Source organism: Sorex araneus, chromosome 5 (assembly GCF_027595985.1).
Source record: "Sorex araneus isolate mSorAra2 chromosome 5, mSorAra2.pri, whole genome shotgun sequence".
Classification (NCBI taxonomy): Eukaryota; Metazoa; Chordata; class Mammalia; order Eulipotyphla; family Soricidae; genus Sorex; species Sorex araneus.
Window position 1 is genome coordinate 182,909,037 of NC_073306.1, and position 26,566 is coordinate 182,935,602.

Sequence of the window (26,566 nt, forward strand, 5' to 3'; positions counted from 1 at the left end):
ACCCACCTCGGTCCTGTGGCCCCCAGGGCCACTGGGGAGGCAGGGAAACAACAACAACAAGAAACCAACAGCAAATATTACCTAAAGGAGCTAGATTTTCTTTTAACATAACTGAAAAAAAATAGTTTAAATTCATTTTGTCCGAATGGCATTGTAAGGAGAAACGGTGGATGCCGTTCAAAGCATTGCCTTCAGAGCCAGGAACTCCAGCAGGAAAACAACTGCTGCTTTAAAAAAAGAATGTGAAGAGAAATAGCTCATGGGGCTGAGTGCATGCTGCAGGCCTCACTTGGGCCGAGCAGATCTGAAGTAACCCCGACCCTGACCTCCACCCCCACCCATCCCTCATGATGCAGGACATGGCTCCCCCAACAGAAACAGAACAAACAAAAAATTTCCGTTGTTAGGGCAGGGGTGACAGCTCAAAGGGCTGAGGAGCATGCTTTGCAGCAGGGGCCCGCTCACCTTTAGACCCCCAATGCCCCAGCTGCAACCCCGGGCACAGAGCTGAGAGCAGCCCAGGAGTGTGTGTGTGTGTGTGTGTCTGTGTGTGTGTGTGTGTCTGTGTGTGTGTCTGTGTGTGTGTCTGTGTCTGTGTGTGTGTACATGCACAGAGCTGAGAGCAGCCCAGGAGTGTGTGTATGTGTGTGTGTGTGTGTCTGTGTCTGTGTCTGTGTGTCTGTGTGTCTGTGTACACGCACAGAGCTGAGAGCAGCCCAGGAGTGTGTGTGTGTGTGTGTGTGTGTACGCACAGAGCTGAGAGCAGCCCAGGAGTGTGTGTATGTGTGTAAGTGTGTGTGTGTGTGTGTGTGTGTGTGAGTGACTGCAACTGCCTCGATGAGTTTCTGCTTCTTAGATCCAAATTATAAACATTTTCCTTTTACTTTTTCAGGGCGGGAGGGGGGGAGGGAGGGGCGACCCAGCAGTGCTCAGGGATCACTCCTGGCAGGCATATGGGATGTCGGGATCCCACCCAGATGGGTCCCCAGCCAAGCAAGTGCCCTACTGGATCGCTCCAGCCCCAAATGACACACGCTCAAGATCCTTATCATCTCTTTATGTGAACTGCTATGTCTATTCATGTTTCCCTGGCGGCAGAAAGCACGTGCCGGCTTCCCCACCACCCCCGAAGTCTGCGATCTCGCTCTTCCCAACGCTCCGTGTTCCTGCCATCTCCACAGTCACCCTGTTGAGGGCTGCGTGATACTCCAGCTCGCATTTCAGAGGCACACACTCGCACCTTTCCACTCTCCCGTGGAAAACACGGCGGCGGCCACGTGGTACGGTGCGCGTCGCCGCGGGGCTTCCCCCCTCCCGCGAGCCACGTGGGCTGGAGGGCGGGGAGGGCGGGGTGACAGTGACCGTGAGCCGCTCGCCACCCTCCCCCACACGCCACCGCCACCGCCACCGCCACCACCTGCAGCCCCAGCCCCGCGGGCCGCGCGTGCCGGCGGCGCTGGGGGGCGGCGCGGGGCGAGCCCGGGCGGGGCGGGCCGGGCGCGTCGTCCCCGCCCCCGCCGCGTCACCGACGTCCTGCGGGGCCGGGACCTGCGCGCGCCGCGCCCGCCGCAGCAGCCATGGCTCCCGGGGCGGGGTCCGAGCCGTGGCCGCGGGAGCCGCTGCGCCTGGTGTGGTCGCTGCTGGCCGCCGCCTTCCTCCTGAGCCTGCTGCTGCAGCGCGTGCCGCCCGGCCTGCTGCCCGGCGGCGCGCTCTTCCAGGACCTCATCCGCTATGGGAAAACCAAGGGCGCGGGGCCGGCGCGCCCGGCCGCCTGCCTGGCCTTTGATGTCCCCAAGAGGTAACCGCGCCCGCGGACAGCGGGGCGGCCGGCAGGGGGCAGCAGAGGCGGCGCGGCCGCTGGCCACTGGCCGCCTCCGGCGCAAGCCCCCCTCTGGCGGCCGCCCGTGCCCACCCCGCCGTGCGCCCTCACCCGAGGAACCTGAACTTGCGGCTCTGCGGGGAGGCCGGTTCCAAGTGTCCTCTGACCCCCCCCACCCCCCAGATTTCGCCCTTGCAGAAACTGCAGCTTCGGGAGGGTGGGCGGGGGGCTCACTCGAACTCACTTGCAGAAGGCCGGCGCGCGCCTTGCGCCTTTAGCTTAATAACTCTGTTTTCTGGGGGCCAGCCCCGGCGGTGCTCAGGGCTGACTCCCGGCTCCGTGCTCCCGAGATCACTCCTGGCGGGCTTGGGAACCGATCGGGGGGTGCCGGGGCTCGAACCCTGCTCGGCGGCGGCATTGCAAGGCAGCTGCCCTCCCTGCGCTGTGCGCTGATTGCCCCAGACCCTCAGCGCCAGGACAAGCCGCCCTGACCATCCCGATCCGCTCTCCTCCGGCAGGTGCCCCCGGAGGACGGGCCCCACATGGCACGTTTTTTAGGCAAGGCCGAGCCCAGAGCTTCGTTGGACCTTTGGGCAATGGGAAGATGCCAGCTTTCGGGGCGGTAGAGTTCTTGGGGGGAGTTTTAAGGCTGGGTGTGCTTTGGGGGGTCTGCTGAGAGCAGAGAATAATTGGGAAGAGCTCTGGGGTGGGGGGACGCCAGCCGCGTGCGCGCCCTCCTAAGACCGCGTGTCAGTCGGCGCCGGGGAAGGACCTGGGAGAAAGCGATTGGGTGGCCAGTGCAGGCACACGCCTGGCGTTCACGTCGGCCTCATAGGCGATGTGGGCACAGACAAGGAAGGAGCAGGGCATTGGCATCTGCAGCCAACACCAGCCCCCACCCCCCAGATAATCCCTTTTTGCGCGGTGGAGAAAGCAGGATGTTCTGAGAAGGGAGAACAAGGACATTCTGAGGAAAGGTGGAGGAAACGCGCCTTGGGAAGAAGTGGAAGTATTCAGGACAAGTTGGCTCAACCCCGGTTTCTTAGAAGCACTGTGAAGTGTGACCCGGCCTCCGGCTTTCGCCAGGTGCCACGGTCAGAGTTCCCTGCTTTTCTGCCCTCGCATTCCTGCACTGCACTGTCATTCTGTTGTTCATCGGTTTGCTCGAGCGGGCACCAGTAACGTCTCCATTGTGAGGCTTGTTACTGTTTTTGGCATATCGAATACGCCACGGGGAGCTTGCCAGGCTCTGCTGTGCGGGTGGGATACTCTCGTAGCTTGCCGGGCTCTCTGAGAGGGACACGGAGGAATTGAACCCGGGTTGGCCGCGTGCAAGGCAAACACCCTACCCTCTGTGCTGTCGTTCCAGTCCTAGATGTCATTTTGGGAATAATGACGGCCCTGGGAAAGTAGGTCTGAGAGAATGTGACTTTAACCATTTGTTTATCGAATTGTGAAAATGGCATCATGTCCTTGCCTTCGGGAACACATTTCAAAACCAGTCCTGACAGCAACCTAAGATAGAAACCGCCTTTCTCAGTTTCCTCTTGGTTTCCAGAGTTTGGATTCCCCAAGAAATCTGCATCGCAGGAGAGAGCCAGCGTGTGCCCTGGCACGTTGGGCTTGCTTAGTGGCTCTAGGAGTACTCCTGCTTCCGAAATTTCAAAATGGCATCAAAGGACTGTCATTGATTAGAACCCTAAAGACAGACATCTGTATGGGCTTTTCTCCATGGGGTCTCACCCGAGGTTCACAAGTCTGCATAGAACAGAGGGCAAACTCTTGGGATGTGTCTCTGTATACCTGGTTCATAAGTGATTTCTGTTTCTCCATATGTTTTGAATAAATGGGAGAAAAGGGTTGAGGTTTCATTGGCTTGTTGGTAGACTTCACTGCTTGTTTTGGGGTTTTGTTTTTTGTTTTTGCTTTTTGGGTCACACCCAGCGATGCGCAGGGTTACTCCTGGCTTTGCACTCAGGAATCATTCCTGGCGGTGCTCGAGAGACCATATGGGATGCTGGGAATCGAACCTGGGTCGGCCGCGTGCAAGGCAAACGCCCTACCCACTGTGCTATCGCTCCAGCCCCTTTATTCGTTTATTTGAAGGGTACGTGTGGAGGCCCTGCTGGGTGCTGTGGGTCTGGGGTCTCCCGAGAGGGTCAGAGGATCTGTGCCTAGAGTTGAGGGCAGGCTCCGGGGATATATCTCTGTATATCTTGGTTTTCTGAATTGTGAAAGCGGCACTGAGTACCTGCGTACTCATACATACACACGTACGTTTGTCTTGCGGGTCTTGCCACGATCATTGGCAAGTTGGGCAAGACACAGAGTACGTATGCGAACATGGTGTGAAGCAAGATCATTTCAGCTCGTGCTCGGGCTTCGGAGGAGAGCATGAGCCAACAGGTTACTTGGTCATGCGCAAGGCTGAGGTGGTGGCGGTGGGAGAACAGTGGTCAGAGATGAGCTCGTGGGAAGTAGGGCGAGGATCCTCACGAACCAGGTGACGCGGTTGTCTCCTAAGCTGGTGGGATGCCCTGGCTGGGAGGCTAGAATTGTGCAAGGCAGGAGGTGGGATGTGCATGCGTGGTACAGGACAGCACCTGCCTGCCCTGTTGGCAGTGATGGCCTGATCTCAGCCCGGGGGCAGGCGCCAACTGAGGACATGATGGATGCATGTACTTAATTACATAATGGGCACCAGTTTTTGTTGCGAAAATTCACGGTCCTATGACCATTCTGTGATTTTTTTTTTAATGTGCCAATATTACTTTAAAATCATTTATTGCTAAACGGTATTTACTGCGAATTAGAATCCTGGCGAGTGGACGTTACGATGGAATCGTCACAGTCATTTCTTTATAACAGTGTAGTCCACGTTTTTCTGTTCTGTGGGAAAGGAAGAAAAGACCCCCGGCCACCTTTGTCTTCTGCAGACTGAGCCCCGGGGTTCCAGGGTTCCAGTCTGTTTTCATTCTTCTGGCCTTGGTGCTGGCTGTTCCCTCTGTCGGTGAAGGTGAAGTTCTCCCCTCTTCCTCGTCCCCCCCCCCCCATGAATACCAGCTCTTAGGGTTTAGGCCAGCAGTCCCGGCTGATTCCAACGTTTCTCAACCATGGGCCATGTGGATATTCTAAAGTAGGCATGGGTTAAAGTAGGCAATGGGTGGCCACTACATTAGGAGGTCAGCCAGTAGGATGCCCCCCCACCCCCGCCCACCAACAGGAAGCAAGGTCAGAAGAGGGTCACGATCACCCATAAAAGGTTGCGAAATGATAATTGATGCTTTCACTTCCTGCACTTCTCTTCCGAGACTCCCTCCTCCGTGAGTGGGCCCTGCTCACCCAGTTAAGGCGGAACGCAGGGCAGGGAGGCGCAGGGAGACGGGAGAGGGGCTGAAGCGTGCGCTCTGCGTGTGACCCACTCCACTTGATCCGTGCCACCACATGGTCTCCCGAGTACTGCCTGATCCCTGACATCGAAGGACCTTAGCGGCACCACCCTTGGGCCCTCACAATGAACCAGTCCGGACGGCCAAGAGTTAACTTGGAGGAGCCCCTAAGTACCACTTGGGATGTCTCCCCACCACCAAATACATTTTTTTTTTTTTAAAGGTATAATGCTGGCCAGGGAGGAGGCTCAGGTAGTAGAGTGAGCACATGCCTTGCACATGCAGAGCACAGGGTGACGGCCCTTGCACTGCATGAGCCCTAGCACCCCTCTGAGTGTGGCCGGGGTACCCCTGAGCACCCCTGGGCCCAAGCACTGCACCCGTCAGGCCTGCCTGGCTAGGCTTGCCCCCCACCCCGCCCCCAAGCTGTGCTGGGTGGGAGCCCAACAAGCCAAACTGAAATAAAGGAGCAGCGCTGCTCTTTGTGTTTTTTATTCTAAGAGGCGTGTGATTTGCCAGGTCAGCATCTGGCTGTCCCGCATCCGCGTCTTCCTGTCGCCATACCACAGCCCGTCTCGGAGCTCGAATACCAGCCAGAGGTGTTTGAACATGTAAATAGCTACTTTGAGTCACTCTGCCAAAAGGCTCCGCGTGGCGCTCAGTCCAAAGCCCAAACCCACACTGAGGGCCGGAGACGTCGTTCCGGGGTGAAGGCGCTCAGTACAGACTGGATCCCTGGTGCCACGTAGGGTCCCTGTGCACCTCCAGAAGGGATCCCCGGACACAGAACCAGGACAAGACCTGAGCACAGCTGGGTGTGGCCCAGAAAGAGACAAAAAATTCAAAATAAAGCCCAGGTTGAGGCCCAGAGATAGCTCAGCGGGTCCTAGGCCGGGCTCTGCCCCCCTGCCCGTGCGCGAGCCCGGCAGCCCTCCTGGTGCTGATCCCAGCAGGCACAGCCAGGCAGGCCACAGGGGAAGGAGACGCACAGACAGAGCGAATGCCTGTGCCCTCCCAGGCCCCCGGGACACCCACCCTGCCTAGCCCCGGGCCTTGCAGAGGGAGCGAAGTGAAGCGGATCTGTCTGGGGGTGGCAGTATGCCCCGGGGGTGTGCTGCTAGCTCCCTTCTAGAAGGTGGGTTTCACCGCAGTCCAGCTGCGAGGGCGCTTGCCTTGCACGCCGTCAACCCAGGTTTGATCCCCAATACCCCGTAGCGCTGCTGGGTGGGTTCGATCCCCAGCCCCCCCCGTCTGGTTCCCTTGAACACCTCCACAAGTGATTCCAGAGTGCAGAGCCAGGAGTAATCCCTGAGCACAGCCAGGTGTGCCCCCCCCCACAGAGAGAGAGAGAGAGAGAGAGAGAGAGAGAGAGAGAGAGAGAGAGAGAGAAGAAAGAAGAAAGAAAATGCAGTACTTCAGGAATGGAGGGGGTGGGAGGAGACGGGGAAACTCTCTCTTTCTGCCTCAGTGTAGAGCAGATCTGTGGGCGCTGGGGCAGGTTCCGTGGCAGACACGTACTTGCCTGGGTGAGACCCTCAGTCTGAGCCCAGTGCTGTCACCCCCACCGCCCGGACAAAGGGCCAGTCTTCAAGTTACTAACTGCCTTGTTTTCCCTCTGCAGGTATTTTTCTCACTTCTACATCATCTCGGTGCTGTGGAACGGCTTCCTGCTCTGGTGCCTTACTCAGTCTCTGTTCCTGGGAGCACCTTTTCCACTCTGGCTTCATGGTTTGCTCAGAGTGCTTGGGGCCACCCAATTCCAAGGTAAAGACGGCGGCGCTGGCTTCCTGTGCCCACCTGCCCTGCCCGAATCGTCACGCCCAGACCCCTCCCTGGCCGGCTCTCAGACTCGGGTGAGGGCAAGAAGAGGGAATTCGTAGCTAGAGGGCTGAGAGGTTGTGCCCAGGCCCTTCGCTGACCTATGGTCAGTCTGCTGCTCAGCTCCATCCCTGGCATGTGTCTGCGCACCGGGCCAGATACAGCGCTGAACGCCCTGTCTCAGGCTGCTGAGTTCCTACAGATGTCTACACTGCTGGGGGAAGCCTGTGGAGACCCCACACATCCACCTCAGCACATTTATCATTTATCCCAGCCAGAGCCCCTTCTCAGAACTCCAGAAATGAGACCCAAGATTAAAAATGGCTCAAAAATGATGGTCAAACTGGACAGCGTTACATTACTGTTTGCCCCTTTTTATGGAGGGGGGCACATCTGGTGAGCTTAGGAGTATCCCCTGGCTCTGCATTCAGGAATTACTACTGATGGTGCTCGGGGGACCCTATCCGCTGCCAAGGATCAAACTCAGGTCAGCTGTGTACAAAAGCACACACCTTACCCACTATCACTCCGGCCTCCTGGACAACCTCATTAAGAAATTCATGTTGGGGCTGGAGCAATGGCACAGCGGGTGGGGCGTTTGTCTCGCATGCGGCCGACCCGGGTTCGATTCCCAGCATCCCATATGGTCCCCCAAGCACCGCCAGGAGTAATTCCTGAGGGCATGAGCCGGGAGTAACCCCTGTGCATGGCAGGGTGTGACCCAAAAAAAAAAAATAATGTTGGTTGCAGTCGGCCAGAGAGATGGTACGGGGCTTAGGGCACTGACCTTGTGTTTGACCAACTGTGGTTCGGCCCTGTCACCACGTAGCACCCTCCCCAGCACCTTCAGGAGTGATCCCTGAGCACAAAGCCCAGAGGAGTCTCCAAGCACCCCCAGGTGTAGACAACCCCCCTCCCACCCCAGGTTAACTGTAAACATTTGTTGGCCAGATGATCACAAAATTGCCTTTCAATTCTGTCTCCCAGAAAGGATGTCAGTTTTCTAAAGGGAGAAGCTGAAGGCCGGCAATCCCCAGATGGCCTCGGCTAGTGTCTGGCGTGGTGGGGGAGGGCAGAATAAGAAGCCAATTGTTCTGGCTCTATCTCTGTCCTTTGTTCCAGCAGCGAAAACACTGGCTCCCCAGGAACAATCCCTTTCTCTATAACCAGAGGACCTTGTTGCAAAAGAGGCCAGAGGGGGTGAGCCCGGCCACCCGGCTGGGAGGGGAGGCCCCTGGCCAAGTGGGCTGCCCCCCCACTGCATGACTCACTGAGCCACTGTGGGGAGGGGGGCTGCCAGTTTTAATGTTCCAGTTGTTTTAACTTGTTCTCTTTATAGGGTAAACTAGCAAATGTACTAAGTTCGGTTTTAGGGTAAAACTAGCTTGACCGTTTCTGAGCGTCCAGAGAAAAGCAAGGACTGGGGGCAGGAGCTGGGGGGCGTGTGGCTGCAGGAGCTGGAGCCCAGCTTTATTCCCCAGCACCACCAGAAGCAACCCCTGAGCACTGCCAGACACACCCCCTTCTCCCCAGACCAAAATAATAGTAGTAGAAATGTGAAAACTGGAAGCAAATCTGTACCCATAGAAAGCACTTTGGAAGGGACTTACCCTGGGGAGGGAACTCAAGGAGGTGGCTGGTCACGTTCTGCCCCTTAACCTGTGCTGGTTTTCTGAGTTGGCCATGTGGGTTGAGTTGTTTTTTCAGAAAAAAATATGCATCGAAAAGCCCCGGAAGGGGCTGGAGCAATAGCACAGCGGGTAGGGCATTTGCCTTGCATGTAGCCGACCCAGGTTTGATTCCCAGCATCCCATATGGTCCCCTGAGCACCGCCAGGAGTAATTCCTGAGTTCAGAGCCAGGAGTAACCCCTGTGCATTGCCGGGTGTGACCCCCCAAAAAAAGCAAAAAAATAAAATAAAACCCTGGAAGATGTCCCACTGGCTTAAGGGGCTTGCCCACCAGACACCAGGTTCCAAGTTCAAACTCCCTCTTGTGCTCTGGAGTCGTTGGGAGGAGTCCCTGGGATGATGGTGGGGGAGGGGAAAGAGGGGTGGGCTGAGGGGCCTGACCTGCCGCGTGCTGGGTTGCAGGTGGGGAGCTGGCACTGTCTGCCTTCCTCGTGCTGGCGTTTCTGTGGCTGCACAGCTTGCGAAGACTCTTCGAGTGCTTCTACGTCAGCGTCTTCTCCAACGCCGTGATTAACCTCGTGCAGTACTGCTTTGGAGCCGTCTACTATGTCCTCGTCGGCCTGACTGTGCTGAGCCAAGTGCCCCTGGACGGCAGGAACGGTGAGTGGCCCCGGAAACTGGGTCCACTTTTCAGGCAAAGTGCTTGTGCCGCCAAGGGCTCTGGCATCTGGAGGGCCAGTGACAGCCCTGGCGCTTTGGGAGAGGTTCGTTTACAAAATGACTCGAAATCTTCATGAGCATGCATTGGTTTTGTTTGTTTGTTTTTTGTTTTGTTTTGGTTTTCATTTTGGCTTTTGGGGTCACACCTGGCAATGCTCAGGGGTTACTCCTGGCTCTGCACTCAGGAGTTAGTCCTGGCGGTGTTCAGGGGACCATATGGGCATATGGGATGCGGAATCGAACCTGGGTCAGCCACATGCAAGCAAATGCCTTACCCTCTGTTCTATATCTCCAGCCCCAAGCATGCATTGTTTTTACAAAAAATTGTCATATCCAATAGGCCCCACCAAAAAGTCACACTCCAGTTCCTCCTCCTCAACAAAGATCAAATGTCGTGTCTCCCTTCTAAGAGTTCAGGCATCACAAGACACAGTCTTGGGCAGGGGGAGGGGGGCCACACCAGCAGTGCTGCCCCTGGGTTGCTCCTCTCAGCTTGGAGCTGGGTGTTCGCTCCCGGTGGCGTGGTAAGGACCAGAACCAGGCAGTGCCAAGGAGCCTGGGCTCCCGCCCTCTGAGCCAACTCCTGCTCCCCCGCCCCCATCACCCTGTTTGTATTCTGCCCCTCCCTCTCCACCGGGAGGTGAGCTGGCGAGGGAAGCAGTCACAGGAACTGAACAGACGCAAGGGGCTCGTATCCCGCTTCAGTTCTTAACCGTGGACCCGAGAGAGTTCATGGGCCGAGCTCGTGCTTTGCAGGCAGGAGGTCTGGCTTCAATTCCTGGCATCGTATAGCGTCCCCAGAGCCCTACCAGGAGCACAGAGTCAGGAGTAGCCCAGAGCACTGCAGGTGTGGCTCCCAAACAACAAACAAAAAACACCCCCAAACCAAATCTTGGGTATTTCTTATGAGCCTGGCCACCCTTCCTCCTGGAATTCCTGATGACTTACTGCTTCCCTTCCCCCTCGCGACTCCCCCCTCCCCCGCCACCCTCGCCTTCCACCTGCCCCAGGCACTGAGGCCATGAAGAGGCGACTTTCCTTACTGGCCCTTTCCCCTGCTCTTGGCCGTGTGCCCGCTTCCTGCTGAACCCCCGGCCACACTGGCTTAGCACCGTCAGCCCCACTGAAGAAAGTGCTGTTTCCCCCCAGCACTTTATCCTTAACATGCTGACGCCAGCGTGTACCACCAGTGGCTCACACTTGGATGTCACATTGGACAGACTGTTCCACCAAGTATGTACAACAGTTCACTCGAGTGATCTGGTCAACAGACAGAACTGCCATCTATTGAAAACCTATTTATGGACACTTTCAAAAATTGAGTGTACATCGATTGAAAGAAGGTAGGGCTTACTCAACGGAGCTGACAGCCAGAGAGAAGTGCAGCCCTCCGAGCCGGCGTCCGTGGTCTGCCTTGCCCCCCTTCTCCACCCCCCATTCCCCCCAAATCCTCATTATTTCTGATGCAGGCTTTGCTGCTGATGTTGGAGTCCTTAAAATTTGGACAGTTGGGAGTTAACTCTTGGGGACAGATTGTGGTGTTTGTTTTTGGGGCCACTCCCAGTGGTGCTCAGGATGCACTCCTGCCTCTGTGCTCAGGGATCACTGCTGGCGGTGCTTGGGGGCCCCTGTGCGGTGCCAGGAATCAAACCTGACTTTGCTGTGTGCCGGGCAAACACCTCCACCCCTGTACTGGTCTCTCCAGCTCAGACTTTGAAATCTCAAGTGGCCAGGGCGGTCCCTGACTTCCTTCTTACCTTAGTCCTTTCTTTCATCTTCCTCCCTTTTTTGGTTTTCTTTTCTTTCTTCCTTCACCCACACCCTTCCTTCCTCCCTTTCTTCCTCCCCCAGGAATCTAACCCAGGACCTCACACCTGCCCGTGCCCCTGGGCTCTCCCACTGGACTGCGTCCTGGACCCTATTACTACTTCTTTCCTTCAGCAAGTAACCTTATCTCACCTTCTTTCTGGCTCAACCAACGTTCCCTTTTGTGTGGTTCTTGACAACTCCCTCCTCCTTGCTACATAGAATGCTTCCTGGTTCTTAAATTCGTCACTAAAGCCAAGGGGATTTCCAGGTTCACCCCAAGCTCGGCTTTGGTTTTTAATGCACAGTAAGATCACTGTGTCAGGACTGTTTCCTCTGGTCCAGCCTTTGCGCTTCCCAAGGGCCCTGCCCTGCCCTCCTCCTGCATGAAGACCGAGGTCTCTGCACTGGCCTTGCCATGGCATGGTGCATTGGCGGTTTGGCTCTCAGGAGTGCTCACTCCCCCTTCCTGTGGGTGCAGTGGCTCCCCTTTGTGACACAAAGCAGTGCCCACTGATCACAGTGGGATTTTACTGGGACACGTGCACAGCAGGACACCACCAGCAGGACGGGGAGTGGGGAAAGTCGGGGAACGAGCCTGACAGGGGGCTCGGGAACTGCCACTGAGCTCAGAGACTTCCCCCGAGGGGGGCCCACGAGACCCTCACTCAGAAGGGCTGACTCCCTGACTCTTCCCGTGAAGTTTTCCTTGGCCCCAGTCACTCACCTCACATCTGCACCCCCAACTTGTCTGCGTGGAATCAAGTTCGATTTTCCTCCCTGATCTTTCTCGTGTGTGTGTGTGTGTGTGTGTGTGTGTGTGTGTGTGTGTGTGTGTAAAAGGGTTGGGCCACACCCGGTGATACTCAAGACTGATACCTGGCTCTGTGCTCAGGCATCACGTGTGGTGGGGCTCCTGGGACCTTATGGGGTGTCAGGGATCAAACCCTGGTCGGCCACATGCAAGGCAAACACCCGCCGCACTGTTCTAGGACTATGGCCCCTCCTTCCTGCTCTTACTGCTGTGGAATTGGTGAGCGCAGCAGGCCAGCAGTGCTCACTGGGTTCCTGGTGAACCAGAGCCTTCCCACCCAGGGGAGCTTCTCAGAGCATTTTGGTCGCCTGTTTGCATTCCTGTCCTCCAGCATCTGGGTCTCTTCTGAAATTTCCCCGGGGGGAGGGGGCAGCCACCCATGGCCCCTTTCCTCTAACAGTCACAGAAAGGCTACAGGGACACCCGCTTAGCCTCTCTAAGGCTAATTTCTGTGTCACCTATTTGCCCTGCGTGAGTCACTGGGATGCCCTGGGCAGTGCGGAGAGCTTGTCTCAGCGTCCAGGGCCCTGCCTGCCCCCGAGGTCGGCTGGAAGTCACCCGGGCTGGGAAGGCAGAATTCCAGCTCAGTGACCCGCTCTGAGCGTCGGTGATTAGGGGCGTGCCTGGCCTGGACGGGTTGTGCAGAGTGAAGGGAACGGCCCCCCAACTCTGTTCCTGGGCCTTCACAGCCTGCGCCCGGAGCCCCTGGACTTCCAAGAGCGTCCCCTCACTCTCGTCACACCCCCAGAGAGCTGTCTCTGCCTGGCAGTGTCTCGCTTGCTGGTGTGTTTCCCTGTTTGTCCTTCTACGCCCTCCTGGGCTTCCTCATGGAGATCGGGATTTCGCCCGACTCGTCTCATTATTTCCCTCATGCAGCAGATACTCAGATTCTCACGTCCAGCAGATACTCCGTAACAACCAGGTAACTAGGTATCACTCAGACTAGACACCCCCTACCCCCTCCCTGTAGCTAAGACCCTTCTTCTTTTACTGCCCTGTGGTTTAGATCTGCTCCTGTGGAACTTTGTTCCCAGGGAAGTGACTTCCTGGCATGAGACTGGGGGTCTCACGACATCCTTGTAGTGATGGAGCGATAGCACAGTGGGTAGGGCGTTTGCCTTGCACGCGGCTGACCCGGGGTCAATTCCTCCATCCCTCTCGGAGAGCCCAGCAAGCTACCGAGAGTATCCTGCCCGCTCGGCAGAGCCTGGCAAGCTCCCCATGGAGTATTCAATACGCCAAAAACAGTAACAACAAGTCTCACAATGGAGACGTTTACTGGTGCCCGCTGGAGCAAATTGAGCAAAGGGAGGCCAGTGATGCCAGTGGTTCACTGTGGTCGGTCCAGCTTTGCTTCTCCAGCCGGGTGCCGGCCAGCCTGCCTGCTTCCTGCTCATCCTTCATTCGCTTCCTGGAGGCCAGGAGGATTGCTCCTAGCCGCAGGCCGCTCTCTTCCTGTCGCTGTTCGGGGCGAAGGGAGAGAGGGGGCAACGCTTCTCCTGGAACTTAGGGGACCAAGAGGAGCAGCAGAAGGGCGAAGCAAACTCTTCCTCCGAGCACGGCACACGGCAGACGCCCCTGCGCTCCTCAGGGGGTGACGAAGGAGCCGGGGCAAAGTGGACGTCGGGTCCCGGCCTGCGCTAGGCCTTGGACACCGCCCGGGGCGAGGGCGCCCTGCCTAGGACCGGGGCCCTGCCCGCCAGCCCCGCCCTGCTGCGGGAGCGTTTGGGTACCCCGATAGTCGCGTTCCACCCACGCTCCTGGTTGCCCCTTCTCCGCCCCTCTGGCATGTGGCGGAGTCGGCCCTGACACTCGCTTCCGTCCCTGTAGCCTACGTGAGAGGGAAAAGCCTCCTGACGCAGACGCGCTGGTTCCACATCCTGGGAATGATGATGTTCGTCTGGTCGTCGGTCCATCAGTACCGCTGCCACGTCATCCTCGGCAACCTCAGGAAGAACAAAGCAGGTGAGACGCGCCCCAGCCCCCCGCGCTCTCAGGTTCTATTATTCCTCTCCCTTCCTGCCCTCTCCGTTGTTCAGTCTGTCTGTTACCTGATTTTTTTATTTAAGTCTGTTCCCTTGGGTGGGGGCTCCCAAGCAGTGCTCAGGAGACCCAGGGACCCCACTGACAATTCTCTGCCGACCAGGGGACCCAGAAGTGCCCAGGACTCCCTGGGACACACCTGGTGGTGCCCTGTGTCCTGCAGGACTCAGCCAATAATGCTTAAGGGACCCTGTGGCACCGGGAATCCAATCGGGTTCAGGTGCGTGCCCAGCGTGTGCCCAAGCACTGTACCCTCCCCCCACTCCTGGCCTCAGGTGCTTGTTTCTGATGGAGCCCTCGCTGGGGGCTTTTCTTCCCATTGTAAAAGAGCAATTTTTTTAAGTGAAGAACTGCTAGGTTGGCTGTGCTCAGGGCTTACTCCTGGTTCTGAGCTCAGGGGTCACTCCTCTTGGTGCTCGGTGGGCCACCTGGAGAACCAGAGATTGAGCCCAGGTCAGCTGCCTGCCAGGCAGATGCCCTACCTGCTCTGCTGTCTCTCCAGCCCTTCAATTAGTCTTTGAGAAACATGCACTTGAGTGCTGACGTATTTGGGGGGAAACAGTGCCGTATTTAAAAGCGGTGTATTTCATGTAGGAATTAGCCTCGGTGGTAGACAGAGCAGTAAGGTGACTTCAGACGGGATCGCAGACACAGAGCTTGTTTGCATTCCCGTGTCGTCTCTTTCCCAATGTTATGTTTATAACACACGCAGCACCTCCGTCATTAAAAGTGCCCAAAGGGTTAAGACACAGACTGATCGGGGCCAGAAAGCTAGTAACAGCAGGCAGGGGGTTTGCCCCGCATGCAGACCTGGATGTAATCCTCGGCATCGGTATGGTGCCCCGAGCCCTGCCAGGAGTGATCCCTGAGCACAGGGCCAGGAGTCAGCCCTGAGTGTCCCCTACTTGCGTATAGCCTGGGTGTCACCCCCAGGCATCGCTCCCCAGCCCCCACCAATTGGGGAAAGAGGCGGGGCAGGGAGATAGTCTCGAGTGCTGGGGTGCTGTGCGTTGTGTGCAGCAATCCTGGGTTCCTTCCCTGCACCGCCTCCCTTGAGCTACACGGGGTGGTTGCCGCCCCCCACCCCCTACTCACCCCACCCCCCTCCCAGTGTTTTGAATGGAGTGATTTATTAACAGTGCCTGGCGCGGAGTTTCACAGAACGCCCTTAAGGGTGTTGTGTTCTTAGCCACTTTTACAGGTGTGGAAATGGAGACGCAGCGCTATTCAACAACCTGCTTGACGTGGGGCTGGAGGGATAGTAGAGTGAGGGGGCCATCTGCCTTGCATTCGACTGGCCCTGGTTTAATCCCTGGTGCCCTCTATGGTCCCTCCCACCCCCCAAGCACACACACAACCAGGAGTGATCCCTGAGCACAGAGCACAGCTGGGTGTGGCTCAAAACCAAACCAACCAACCCTGCTTGAAGTGATACAGCTAGTAGATGGTGGAGCCTGGTACAAACCCAGGGGATGGTTGGAGGGATGTACTTTCTTTCTTTTTTTTTTTTTCTTTTCCTTTTTGGTCACACCCGGCATTGCACAAGGGTCACTCCTGGCTCATGCACTCAGGAATTACTCCTGGCGGTACTCAGGGAACCATATGGGATGCTGGGAATCGAACCTCAGCCGGCTGCGGGCAAGGCAAACGCCCTACCCTCTCTGCTATCCTTCCAGCCCCCGGAGGGATGTTCTTTCTTTCTGCACTTCTCAGTCTGTTCAAGATCAAGCCACGGAGACACATGACTTTGGCCTGTGTAGCAGCTGGACAGCACACATTTGGCCAAGTAGAGAGGCCTGCGCAGTTCTGGGGTGCTCTTTCCTGAGTCGGGGTTCCTGTAAATTATTTGCGGTGGCATGGTAGCTTTCTTTTTGCAGCCGCAGGTGTTTAGGCTGTCGTTGTGCATTTCAGGCGTGGTCATTCACTGCAACCACCGCATCCCGTTTGGAGACTGGTTCGAGTATGTCTCTTCCCCCAACTACCTGGCGGAGCTGATGATCTACATCTCCATGGCCGTCACCTTTGGCTTCCACAACTTAACTTGGTGGTTGGTGGTGACATACGTCTTCTGCAGCCAGGCCCTGTCTGCTGTCCTCAGCCACAACTTCTACAGAAGCAAATTTGTCTCCTACCCAAAGCATAGGAAAGCTTTCCTGCCGTTTCTGTTTTAAGAGAACCTCGGAGGCAGGAAGAATGCCAGCCAGAAGACTTCAGACTTCTACAGCCGGCAGAACAGTTTGGAACTCTGTTCTGTTTTCATGGTCCTAAGCCGTCACTGAAGGAATGAGTCGAACAACATCCCTCAAGAGAATGAATGTTGAAGGCGTCTTCAAAGAAGAGAACCTTCTGGCAGACCCAGGATCTCTGTGTCTGCTTTCGGTGGTGCTTTATTGAACCATCTAGCAACCAGAACATTGAGGAGACTTCTCCAAGCCATACTGGGAATAAGGTACTCAGAATATACAGACAGCTAGGAAGAGCGTACCTCTGTCCCAGACAGGAGGGGTGCTCGCCGCGGGCTTTGTGTCTGTTAGGGACAGGTTAGCCGAGCACACCACGAGTGACAGAGCTGGTGCTCAGTACCCGTTATTGGCATCCAGTAACAGCAAAGGAGCCATTGGAAGTAACAACACTGTATGGATTGGGAGAATCGAATTTGTTGGTGTTAGCTTAGCCTGTCATGTATTTCTACAAAGATTTCCAGTTTTGTTAACTTTAATCAATATTAATTTTCATTAATATTAATTAATCAATATTAATTTCCATCCATGTGCTCCAAATCATAGTCCCCCAGGGGACTTTGGAACCACCTTTATTTAATTTTTCTTTTCTTCTTTTTCATTTTGCATTTGATTAAAGAGAGTACCTTGAATGTGAAAGCATCTGAAAACCTTTTTGTTGGGCGGGGGATGGAGAGGTGTCTCTAGTATTTGGGGCACACCTGGTGATGCTCAGGGCTTACTCCTGGCTCTGTGCTCAGGATCACTCCTAGCAGGACTTGGGGGATCATGTGGGGTGTCAAAGATCGAGCCCTGGTTAGCCGTGTGCATGGCAAGCACTGCACCCTAACCTACCCACTATACTATTCGCTCTGGCTCCCCAGAAGATCAAGTCAGTATTTTTTTTTGCTTTTTTTTTGGGTCATACCCAGTGATGCTCAGGGATTACTCCTGGCTCTTCACTCAAGAATCACTCCTGGCGGTGTTCAGGGGACCATATGGGATGCCGGGATTCTAACCCGGTTTGGCCTCATGCAAGGCAAATGCCCTACCCACTGTGCTATTGCTCCAGCCCCAAAGTCAATATTTTTATATTTATACATAGGAGCCTTTCATGAGTGACACTGCTTCCAGATTGGATAATGCTGATGCAGCACTCATTGAGAACTGTTCAAATCAAATCCTGACTTTGATTTTACCAAATAGAATGAACCTGAAGCTATTTAGGCATAAACTTTAGACTAAAGATAGCATATGTTGGGGGCCAGAGAAGTCGTACAGCAGGGAGGGCATGGCCTTGCATGTGGCTGACCCAGGTTTGATCCCCGGCGTTCCATATGGTCCCCCACTCCCGGCCCCAGATGCTTGTTTCTGACGGAGCCTTCACTGGGGGCTTATCTTCCCATTGTAAAATGAGCAATTTTTTGAGTGGGAGACTGCTGTGCTGGCTGTGCTCAGGGCTTAACTCCTGGTTCTGAGCTCAGGGGTCTCCTCTCCTCTTGGTGTTCGGTGGACACCAAGAGGAGACATGGGGAGCCAGAGATTGAACCCAGGTCAGCCGCCTGCAAGGCAAATACCCTACCTGCTCTACCATATCTGGGTACCCAGATTCCCGCCAGGAGTGATCCCTAAGTACAGAACCAGGACTAAGCCCCGAGCATCAGTGAGTGTGGCCAAAATCTATATGTATTTAAAAAAAAAAAAACAAATAAAGTGAGATTCTTTTCTCTCTGCCTCCCAGTCTGTGTGTATCGAAGCATAGTCTAGAGCTCTTGGCAGTAACCGTGATGTAGCATTCTTTCTGGCCAGCAACAGCAGGCACTGAAGGTCGGTATTTTATCCTCTCTTCAAATAACATTTCCTTTCCTTTCTCATTCAGATTTACCATCCTCGGGATTAGGATTTGGGATCACAAGCATCTCCTGAGAAATGCAAAGTATGTTGCCACGGGTTGATTTCAGCACACTCTGTCGTACATGAATAGTGTTTACTAGCAAATGATTTAAGCTAAAGCCGAAATTGAGCCGGCAGTGTTCTTCCTGAGTGAGACTGGGGATTTGACTGATGGGGAGTAGGAAGGTTCCCCGTCCCCGGCGGCTGTCCCACGCACTCTCAGGCCTCTCTGTCCCTTGTCCCTTTGTCTGGCCCAAACCTTGACTTTTGAGGCAGAGCTTTGAAAGAAGTGGTGATAGCCACAAAGGGCGTGAGAACCAAACAGTGACGTCTTCAGTGAGATCCTTGAGGATTTGTGAGGCGTTTGCAAGATGCCGGCAGTGCTGTGGGGAGATGCCTCCTCCTAAAGGCAAAGCTCTGGAGGATCTGGGGTCTCACATGGAGATCTAAGAACCATCTTACCTAGTGGGTGGTGGCCTCATCCAGGGAAGCTCCAGTTCTACCTGACAGTGCTCTGGGGAACTGTTTTGCCGGGGAACACAACCTAAGAGGGTCTTAGGAACCTGCTCTATCAGGGTCACCTCTCAGTATTCTTAGCAATGCCACAACAGTAACTGATCACCTTGCCTTGATCGCCAGGAGTCATCCCTAAGCACTGCACATCCCCCCCCCAAAAAAAAATCAGATGATGGCCAAAGCTCCTATCCTAGGGGCTGGAGTGATAGCACAGTGGGTAGGGCATTTGCCTTGCACACGGCCGACCTGGGTTCGAATCCCAGCGTCCCATATGGTCCCCTGAGCACCACCAGTAGTAATTCCTGAGTGAAGAGCCAGGAGTAACCCCCTGTGCATCGCCGGGTGTGACCCAAAAAAGCAAAAGCAAAAAAAAAAAAAACTCCTGTTCTAATCCACTGGACCTCTGGGCTGTCTCACCCTCAGTGACCTCTCTGACCTCAGCTTCCCTTCAGCCCCTTGGTCACCTCCTCCACACTGGCCTCCCGGCTCTTCCTCACAGATGCCAGGGCCTGTGCCCCATCTCTGCCCTCGGCCTGCCGCGCCCCTCTTCCAGATCGTCACGTGGCTAACTCCCTCGGTAGCAAAGTGCCTGACTCCTATCAGCTTACTGCATACCCACGCTGCTGGGAGGTGACACAGCAGGCTGGAGCATGTGCTCGCATGCCTGAGGCTCACGTGGTTCCCAGCCTGCCAGGAGCGACCCCGAGTTCAGCGTTGGGAGACGCCTGGAGCAGCCCCGGGTGTTACCACCAAACCCAACCACGTGAAAAGAGAGGACCTCTGTCACCTTCTCCTGGTGCGTCTGGATCTCAGGAGCCCCTGAGCCTGGCACCTCTTCCAGGACGGAGGTGAGTGGCTCGGGGAGAAGCCACGGGTCACCTGAGGCGGTGGCTAGCAGGACTCAGCCCAGTGGCTACTGGTGGTGGACGAGCAGCCTCCATCCATGCCCTGTCACATGGGTTCTCCCCGGACCCCTCCCCACGAAGCCACAGGGGCCATCAGAGCAATCAAGCCACCTGGTACCAAGCGAGACACCATCGCTTTGTCACCTACTGCCTTGATGGAATTTGCAAGCAGGCAATCACTTGGTCCAGCTCCCACGTAAGGAAGGGACTTACACACGTGCAGAGCAGTCAGTTGTGGCCTATTGGGGCCCCGTTGACCAGGCTGCCTGGGGCTCCAGTTCCGCGGCTCCTGTACTTGGTCTCCTCAGAGCTCCCCTGCTGTGCTCCTGGAACAGTGCTCCTGTACATCCTATTTCTTCTGTTCACCAGGGGCACTGTGCTGCTCACTCCTGCCACAGTGCTCACACATCTGGCTGCAGTGTTTGCTAGGCTGGGGCCGCACTCATCAAGCTGGGCACAGGAGCTTGATGAGTGTGTGAACATTCGATTGCAGCGCCAGGGGTCCCAAGCAGCAGAGCCACGCGGCGTTCACTCTTCACACGTGAGCAGCACCAGGGATCAAACTCCTGGCTTCGTGTTTGCAATAGCAGATGCTTTTAGCCACTGAGCCATTCCTCAAAGTGAGTGATGTTACTCTCACCCCAGGAGGGGTGTTGGGCTGATTCTGGAGGGGTCAGTAGTAGTATTGAGTGCAGCTGAGGGGCACTTTCTGTTTGCTTAAAGAAGGTAGATTTCCAAGGGGTACCCTAAGTGGCTTTTTTTTTCCTGAAAAAAAAAATCACCAATTGGAAGTTTACCTCTCTCTGCGCAAGCTCATTAGTGGGAACTGCATTACCACAGAGATCACCACTCACAATGATGCAATTTTAAAATTTACGTTGCCATTAAAACAGCTACCTTAGCCCTGCTCATAGATTGGGAAAATTAACATTGTCAAAATGGCAATACTCTGCAAAGCAGTATAAGGATTCAGTGTGATCCCTATAAGGATACCCATGATGTTTTTCAAAGAAATTTATCAAACACTCCTGAAATTCATATGGAACAATAAGCTCCCACAAATAGCTAAAGCAATTCTTAGGGGGGAAAAAGATGGGAGGCATCACCTTCCCCAACTTCAAATTAAAACAGCGTGGTATTGGAATAGACAGATCTGCAGACCAATGGAATAGGGTTGAATATCCTTACACATACTCTCAAATACACGATCATTTAATCTTTGATAGGGTGCAAGAAATATGAAGTGGAGCAAGGAAAGCCTCTTTAACATGTGGCGGTGGCAAAAAGATAAACAAATGGGACTATCTTAAACTTAGAAGCTTCTATACCTCAAAAGAAACAGTGACCAGGATACAGAGACAGCCTACAGAATAGGAAAGGATATTCACCCAATACCCTTCTAATATCAAAGATATATAAGGCACTGGTTGAACTTTACAAAAAAAAAATCGAATCCCATCAGAAAATGGGGCAATGAAATGAACAGAAACTTTCTCAAAGAAGAAATCCGAATGGCCAAAAGACACATGAAAAAACGCTCTTCATTACTAATCATCAGGGAGATGCAGATCAAAACAATGAGATATCATCTCACACATAGACACTGACACTCATCCAAAAGAATAAAAGCAACCAATGTTGATATGGATGTGGGGAGCAAGGGACTCTCCTTCACTGTTGGTGGGAATGCCAACTGGTCCAGCCTTTTGGGAAAACAATATGGACCTTTCTCAAAAAAAATAGAAATTGAGCTCCCATTTGATCCAGCAATATGGGTCACTTCTGGGAATATACCCAGAGGGACCCAAAAACATACAGCAGAAACACCATCTGCACTCCTATGTTCATTGTAGCACTAGTCACCATAGCCAGAATCTGGAAACAACCTGAGTGCCCAAGAACAGACGAGTGGATAAATAAACTGTGGCACATCTACACAATGGAATGCTATGCAGCTGTTAGAAAAAAATGAAGCCATGAAATTTGCTTATAAATGGATGGACATGGAGAATATCATGCTGAGTGAAATGAGTCAGAAGGAGAGGGACAGATATAGAATGACTACATTCATTTGTGGTATATACACATACACACATACACACACACACACATACTAGAAGACTAATATCCATGGTCAGGGAAAACAGGTTAGGAGGAGGACTGGTCAGTGGTTGAATCCAACCATAAGTGTGTGGTGTGTGAGGAACTGAGGGTAGGTAAGATAGAGGAGAGACCGGCATGACAATAATAGCCTGGGAATGATCATGCTGGACAAGAACTGAGGGTTAAAGTAGGTAAAGGTTATATTCTTGATAACCTTTCAGTATCAATATTACAAACCACAATTCCCAAAAGGTGTGTGTGTGTGTGTGTGTGTGTGTGTGAGAGAGAGAGAGAGAGAGAGAGAGAGAGAGAGAGAGAGAGAGAGAGAGACAAATGTCTTCCATAGAGGCAGGCAGCGGGTAGGGGGGGTGGTGAGTGGTGGGAGGGACCCTGGGGACACTGGCACTGGTAAATGTGCACTGGTGGAGGGGTGGGTGTTGGAATACTCTATGACTGAAATCCAATCATGAACATCTTTGTAAGGTTCTTCCTCACAGTGATTCAATGAAAAAGTTTTTTTAAAAAAAAAAAAAAAGAAAGAAAAAATAGCTACCTGAAAGGTAAAAGCAAATAAGATTCATCAAAATAAATACACTGGGATCCAGGACCGAGAGACAATATAGCGGTTAAGGCCTTGCATCCTTCCAATGATGGTTCAAATCCCCAGTATCCAGTATGGTTCACCAAGCACTGCCAGGAGTAATCCCTGAGCACAGAGCCAGGAATAGCTCCTGAGCACCTTCAGATGTGACCCCAAACCCAAAACAACAAGACGAACTTGGGATCTGATGCATAAACGGTGACAATTCTATTCATGTACTTTTTATCAGGTTTTTTTTTCTTTTTTATTCTTTTTTTTTCTTTTTTTTTCCATCAGGTTTTACAAGAGAAATGTAACATTTTTTGGAAATTGAAAAAACTATTCTTCATAACATTAATCAAACCTGCAGCAGTTGGGTGTTCGCCTTTCACGCGGCCGACCTGAGTTCGATTCCTCCACCCCTCGGTAGCTAGCCTGGCAAGCTACTGAGAGTATCGAGCCTGCGAGGCAGAGCCTGGCAAGCTACCCTCGGCGTATTGGATATGCCAAAAACAGTAACAAAAAGTCTCTCAATGAGAGACGTTACTGGTGCCCGCTCGAACAAATCGATGAGCAACGGGATAACGCTTGTTGGAACTAGAGAGGTGCTGTGGTGAGCAGGGTTCTTGCCTTGCACACACGCAACCTGAGTTTGATCCCTGGCATCCCATACGGTCTCTGAGCCACTCCAGGCGTGATCCCTGAGCACAGGACCAGGAATAAGCCCTGAGCACAGCTGAGTGTTGACCTCTCCCCACCCCCCAAAATAGCTGTACATACAAAAATCTATTTGGTGAAGAAAATAGTGACTCTGTATCACATTTTTGTTCTTCTAATCTTAAATAAAAGTCAAAGAGATTTGCTTCCTGAACTCTAGACCCTATCTGTGGTCTATTATTCACAAATGCCAACCGTGACTTTTTGACATAGGAACTGTATAAAATATTTGTAGTTATAAGAGATTTGGGGCCCAAAGTAATAGGGCAATGACTTCGAGTTCTGCCTTGCAGGAGTTTGGTCCTGGGTTCAAATCCTGATCTCTCACATGCACAGTGTTATCCTGGCATTTCTGTGTTTGATCCTGGCAGCTGTCTGTGATCCCCAGTGTCACCTGTGATTTCTGGGGACACCATATCCCCCACTACCTGCAGTGCTCATAGGTGTCTGGAAGCACCAAAAGATGCTGTGAGCACCACAGCCAGGAAGCAAGACCTCTGGGGAGCACTGGGAGCAGGACAGCAGCCCCTGGTGAGTACTGCAGTCACAGCATGTGCCCTGACGGCGGAGTGTGGCCGTGGAGAGCGTGTGCAGAGACTCCGCAGCTGACAGAGGGCTGCCTTGGTGAGCCCCATGGCTGGGTGTGTGGCTCCCAGCAAGCACCACGACTCCATGGGCAGGTACCAGAGCTGGGTGCCTGCTCCACTTCTTAGTCATTGTTCCATCACAGCCAAAACAGTGACAACCTTGATGATAAAGGGAAGAGGGAGAGAGGAAATGGATTAAGAAAAAATATGCAGGTGAGGGGCCGGAGCAATAGCACAGTGGAGAGGGCATTTGCCAACCTGGGTTCGATCCCAGGCATCCCATATAGTCCCCTGAGCACTGCCAGAAGTTATTCCTGAGTGCAGAACCAAGAGTAACCTTGAGCATCACCGAGTATGACCTAAAATGTCAAAAATACATATATATGCAGACGGAACCTTGTACTCCAGTAAACGGGGGGCCCAAATACATGAACTTGTTCCTCGTTAATATTTGTCCTGCAGGAGGTGGTTTACACAGCAAAGTTCGGGCCGTGGCGATGGCTAGGGAAGGAGAAATGCCCGCTAATCCACCAGGCTCAATCCATTCCCTTTCGCCTTCCCACCTGGTTATCCCAGCCAAAGCCTAGATTTCCAAGTCACCTTTCTCCTTTGCTATCTCTGACTGCCTGTGGAGCTTCTTCCCTTGCTTTTGCTTAGAAACCAGCTCCATAGATTGCAGGACAAGTCCGAGTGCCGTTTGGAGCTACGGCAACTGGTGAGGGCGAGGAGGTAGGGATGATCCCCACTTTCTGCCACTACTCTGGGTTAATGATTTGGAAACCTATTAGGGGACTTATGGCTCCCTTGAAGTTAATCTTTATTTATTTATTTATTTATTTATTTTTGCTTTTTGTGTCACACCCGGCAATGCACAGGGGTTACTCCTGGCTCTGCACTCAGGAATTACCCTTGGCGGTGCTCAGGGGACCATATGGGGTGCTGGGAATCGAACCCGGGTTGGCCGCGTGCAAGGCAAATGCAATACCCGATGTGCTATTGCTCCAGCCCAAAGTTAATCTTTAAAAATGAAAGAAAGAAAAGAAAGAGAGAGAAAGAAAAAGAAAGAAAGAAAGAAAGAAAGAAAGAAAGAAAGAAAGAAAGAAAGAAAGAAAGAAAGAAAGAAAGAAAGAAAGAAAGAAAGAAAGAGAAAGAAAGAAAGAAAGAAAGAAAGAAAGAAAGAAAGAAAGAAAGAAAGAAAGAAAGAAAGAAAGAAAGAAAGAGAAAGAAAGAAAGAAAAAGTATTGGCAACATCAAAATTTCTGACTTAAAATAATACTCTACTGCATTTACTTAAATCCATTTACTTAAAACTTATCTACAATTTCAGTAATATCTTTGATGATGAACTTCAGTTTGCAACTTTTGTCCTTTATAAAATTCCTTTTTTTCCCCTAAGAGTTGTTTCCCCTGCTTTAGACTTGCAGAATGTGTTGAACAAGTCATCGAATTTTATCTACAGACATGATTTCATATGCATTTTGGGGGGAGGAGAGATGGGTGGGTCACATTTGTCTATTTTGAAAGCTACTCCCAGCCCTGTGCTCAGGAGACCGTACGGTTCCAGGGAGGCACTGGGCTTCTGGCATCCAAAGCCTGTGCTCAGCCCCCTGAACTCTCTCCTTGGGCCTTCTATTGTTTCGGTTCTTTTCCCTTCTCAGAACAACTTTCTGAATGGGAGTTGTTAAGCTTTGTTGTTGTTCTTGTAGCTTGATATGAGGCACAGAGGATCTTGGTGCAGATGAATTTTATTTGCATTTCCTGGATTGCATTTTCTGGAAGGTCTTTATCAGGGCGTGGTGACTTAGAGATGAAGCGTCTGGTGTTAGGAGAGTGTGTCAGGATGAGCAAGCGGCAGCTGAGTGTACCACTTTTGACATACCTACAAATAAATCTTACTTATCCATAAGGTGTGGACTTATCATCAACAGCAAAGGCATTTTGAAGATATGGTTAGATCTTAAAAGCAGTTTTAGAGGTTCACAAAGCATCTGACAGAGATCGGCTCGGCAGCATCCAGCCTTATTGCTCATCTTCGTAGCTCAGCAAGCACTGTCTTCTCTACTATAAAATCAAAAGTTTATTTTTTAATCAAAAGTTTTATATATGGAAGTGAAACGTGGAAAGGCCCCTCCCCTAGGTAAGTACTTTAGCTTGATGGAGCAGGAGCACCCTGATTTACCTAGTAAAGGAGTCAGAAATTTTGAAGAAGTTTAGGCAAAATGATAGCACTCCCTTTCCCTTCAGCTTCTCCTGCGTGCACTCTGTATTCTGATTAGAGAGCCCTCATTCGCAGCTTTCCAGAGCTCAGTTGAAGACAGTTACTTAAGAATTCACCCTCGGAGACTCTTGCTAAAGAGCAATGGCATTTGGGTCTGGAGGAATAGCTCAGTGGCTGAGAGTACCTGCGGGCAAGTGTGTGGTCACAAGTCTAAATCCCCAGTGACCACATGTGCTTGGCATGATGGTGGCAGCTCTGTTATATGCAGTCCCCTGTACCACAAGGAATTTCTTTCTGCACCACAGGTGGGCATATGTGAGTATCACAATTAGGGGTACAACCCCCAGTGAATGCTGCGTGAATTGTGAGCCTCCACTGAGTATGAGCACCAGTAAGCACACGGGCAAGTACCACAACTAAATGATTGTGACAACTAAGCGTTGAAAGCAGGTGAAATGGTATACATGATAACCTTTCAGCATCTGTATTCGCAAACCATAATGGCTAAAATCAGAGAGAGAAAGAGAAGGACAGAGAGAGACAGAGAGAGGAGAGGTGTCTGGGGGTTGGGGGTGGCTTGAAGGGGTGGGAGGGAAACTACAGACACTGGTGGTGGGAAATTATACTGGTGGAGAGATTATATTGGAATATTGTATAACTGAAATGCAATAATGAAGAATTTTGTAATTCTCTATCTTACAGTGATTCAATAAAATATATACATATAAAATAATAAATAAATAAATCCTATCGGCAGGGTTAGGGATGTGCCTTGCATGTAGAGAACTT

General features: G+C 52.9%; 1 protein-coding gene across 1 annotated transcript; it reads left to right on the forward strand.

The window, feature by feature from the left end:
- Positions 1-1,547: 1,547 nt before the first annotated feature.
- SRD5A3 (steroid 5 alpha-reductase 3) lies at positions 1,548-17,985 on the forward strand. Its single transcript, XM_055138957.1, has 5 exons — positions 1,548-1,798; positions 6,830-6,972; positions 9,119-9,316; positions 13,827-13,961; positions 15,951-17,985. Exons 1-5 carry the CDS (start codon positions 1,578-1,580, stop codon positions 16,208-16,210), a joined length of 957 nt encoding a protein of 318 aa, XP_054994932.1. The 5' UTR covers positions 1,548-1,577; the 3' UTR covers positions 16,211-17,985.
- The last annotated feature ends 8,581 nt before the right edge of the window (positions 17,986-26,566 follow it).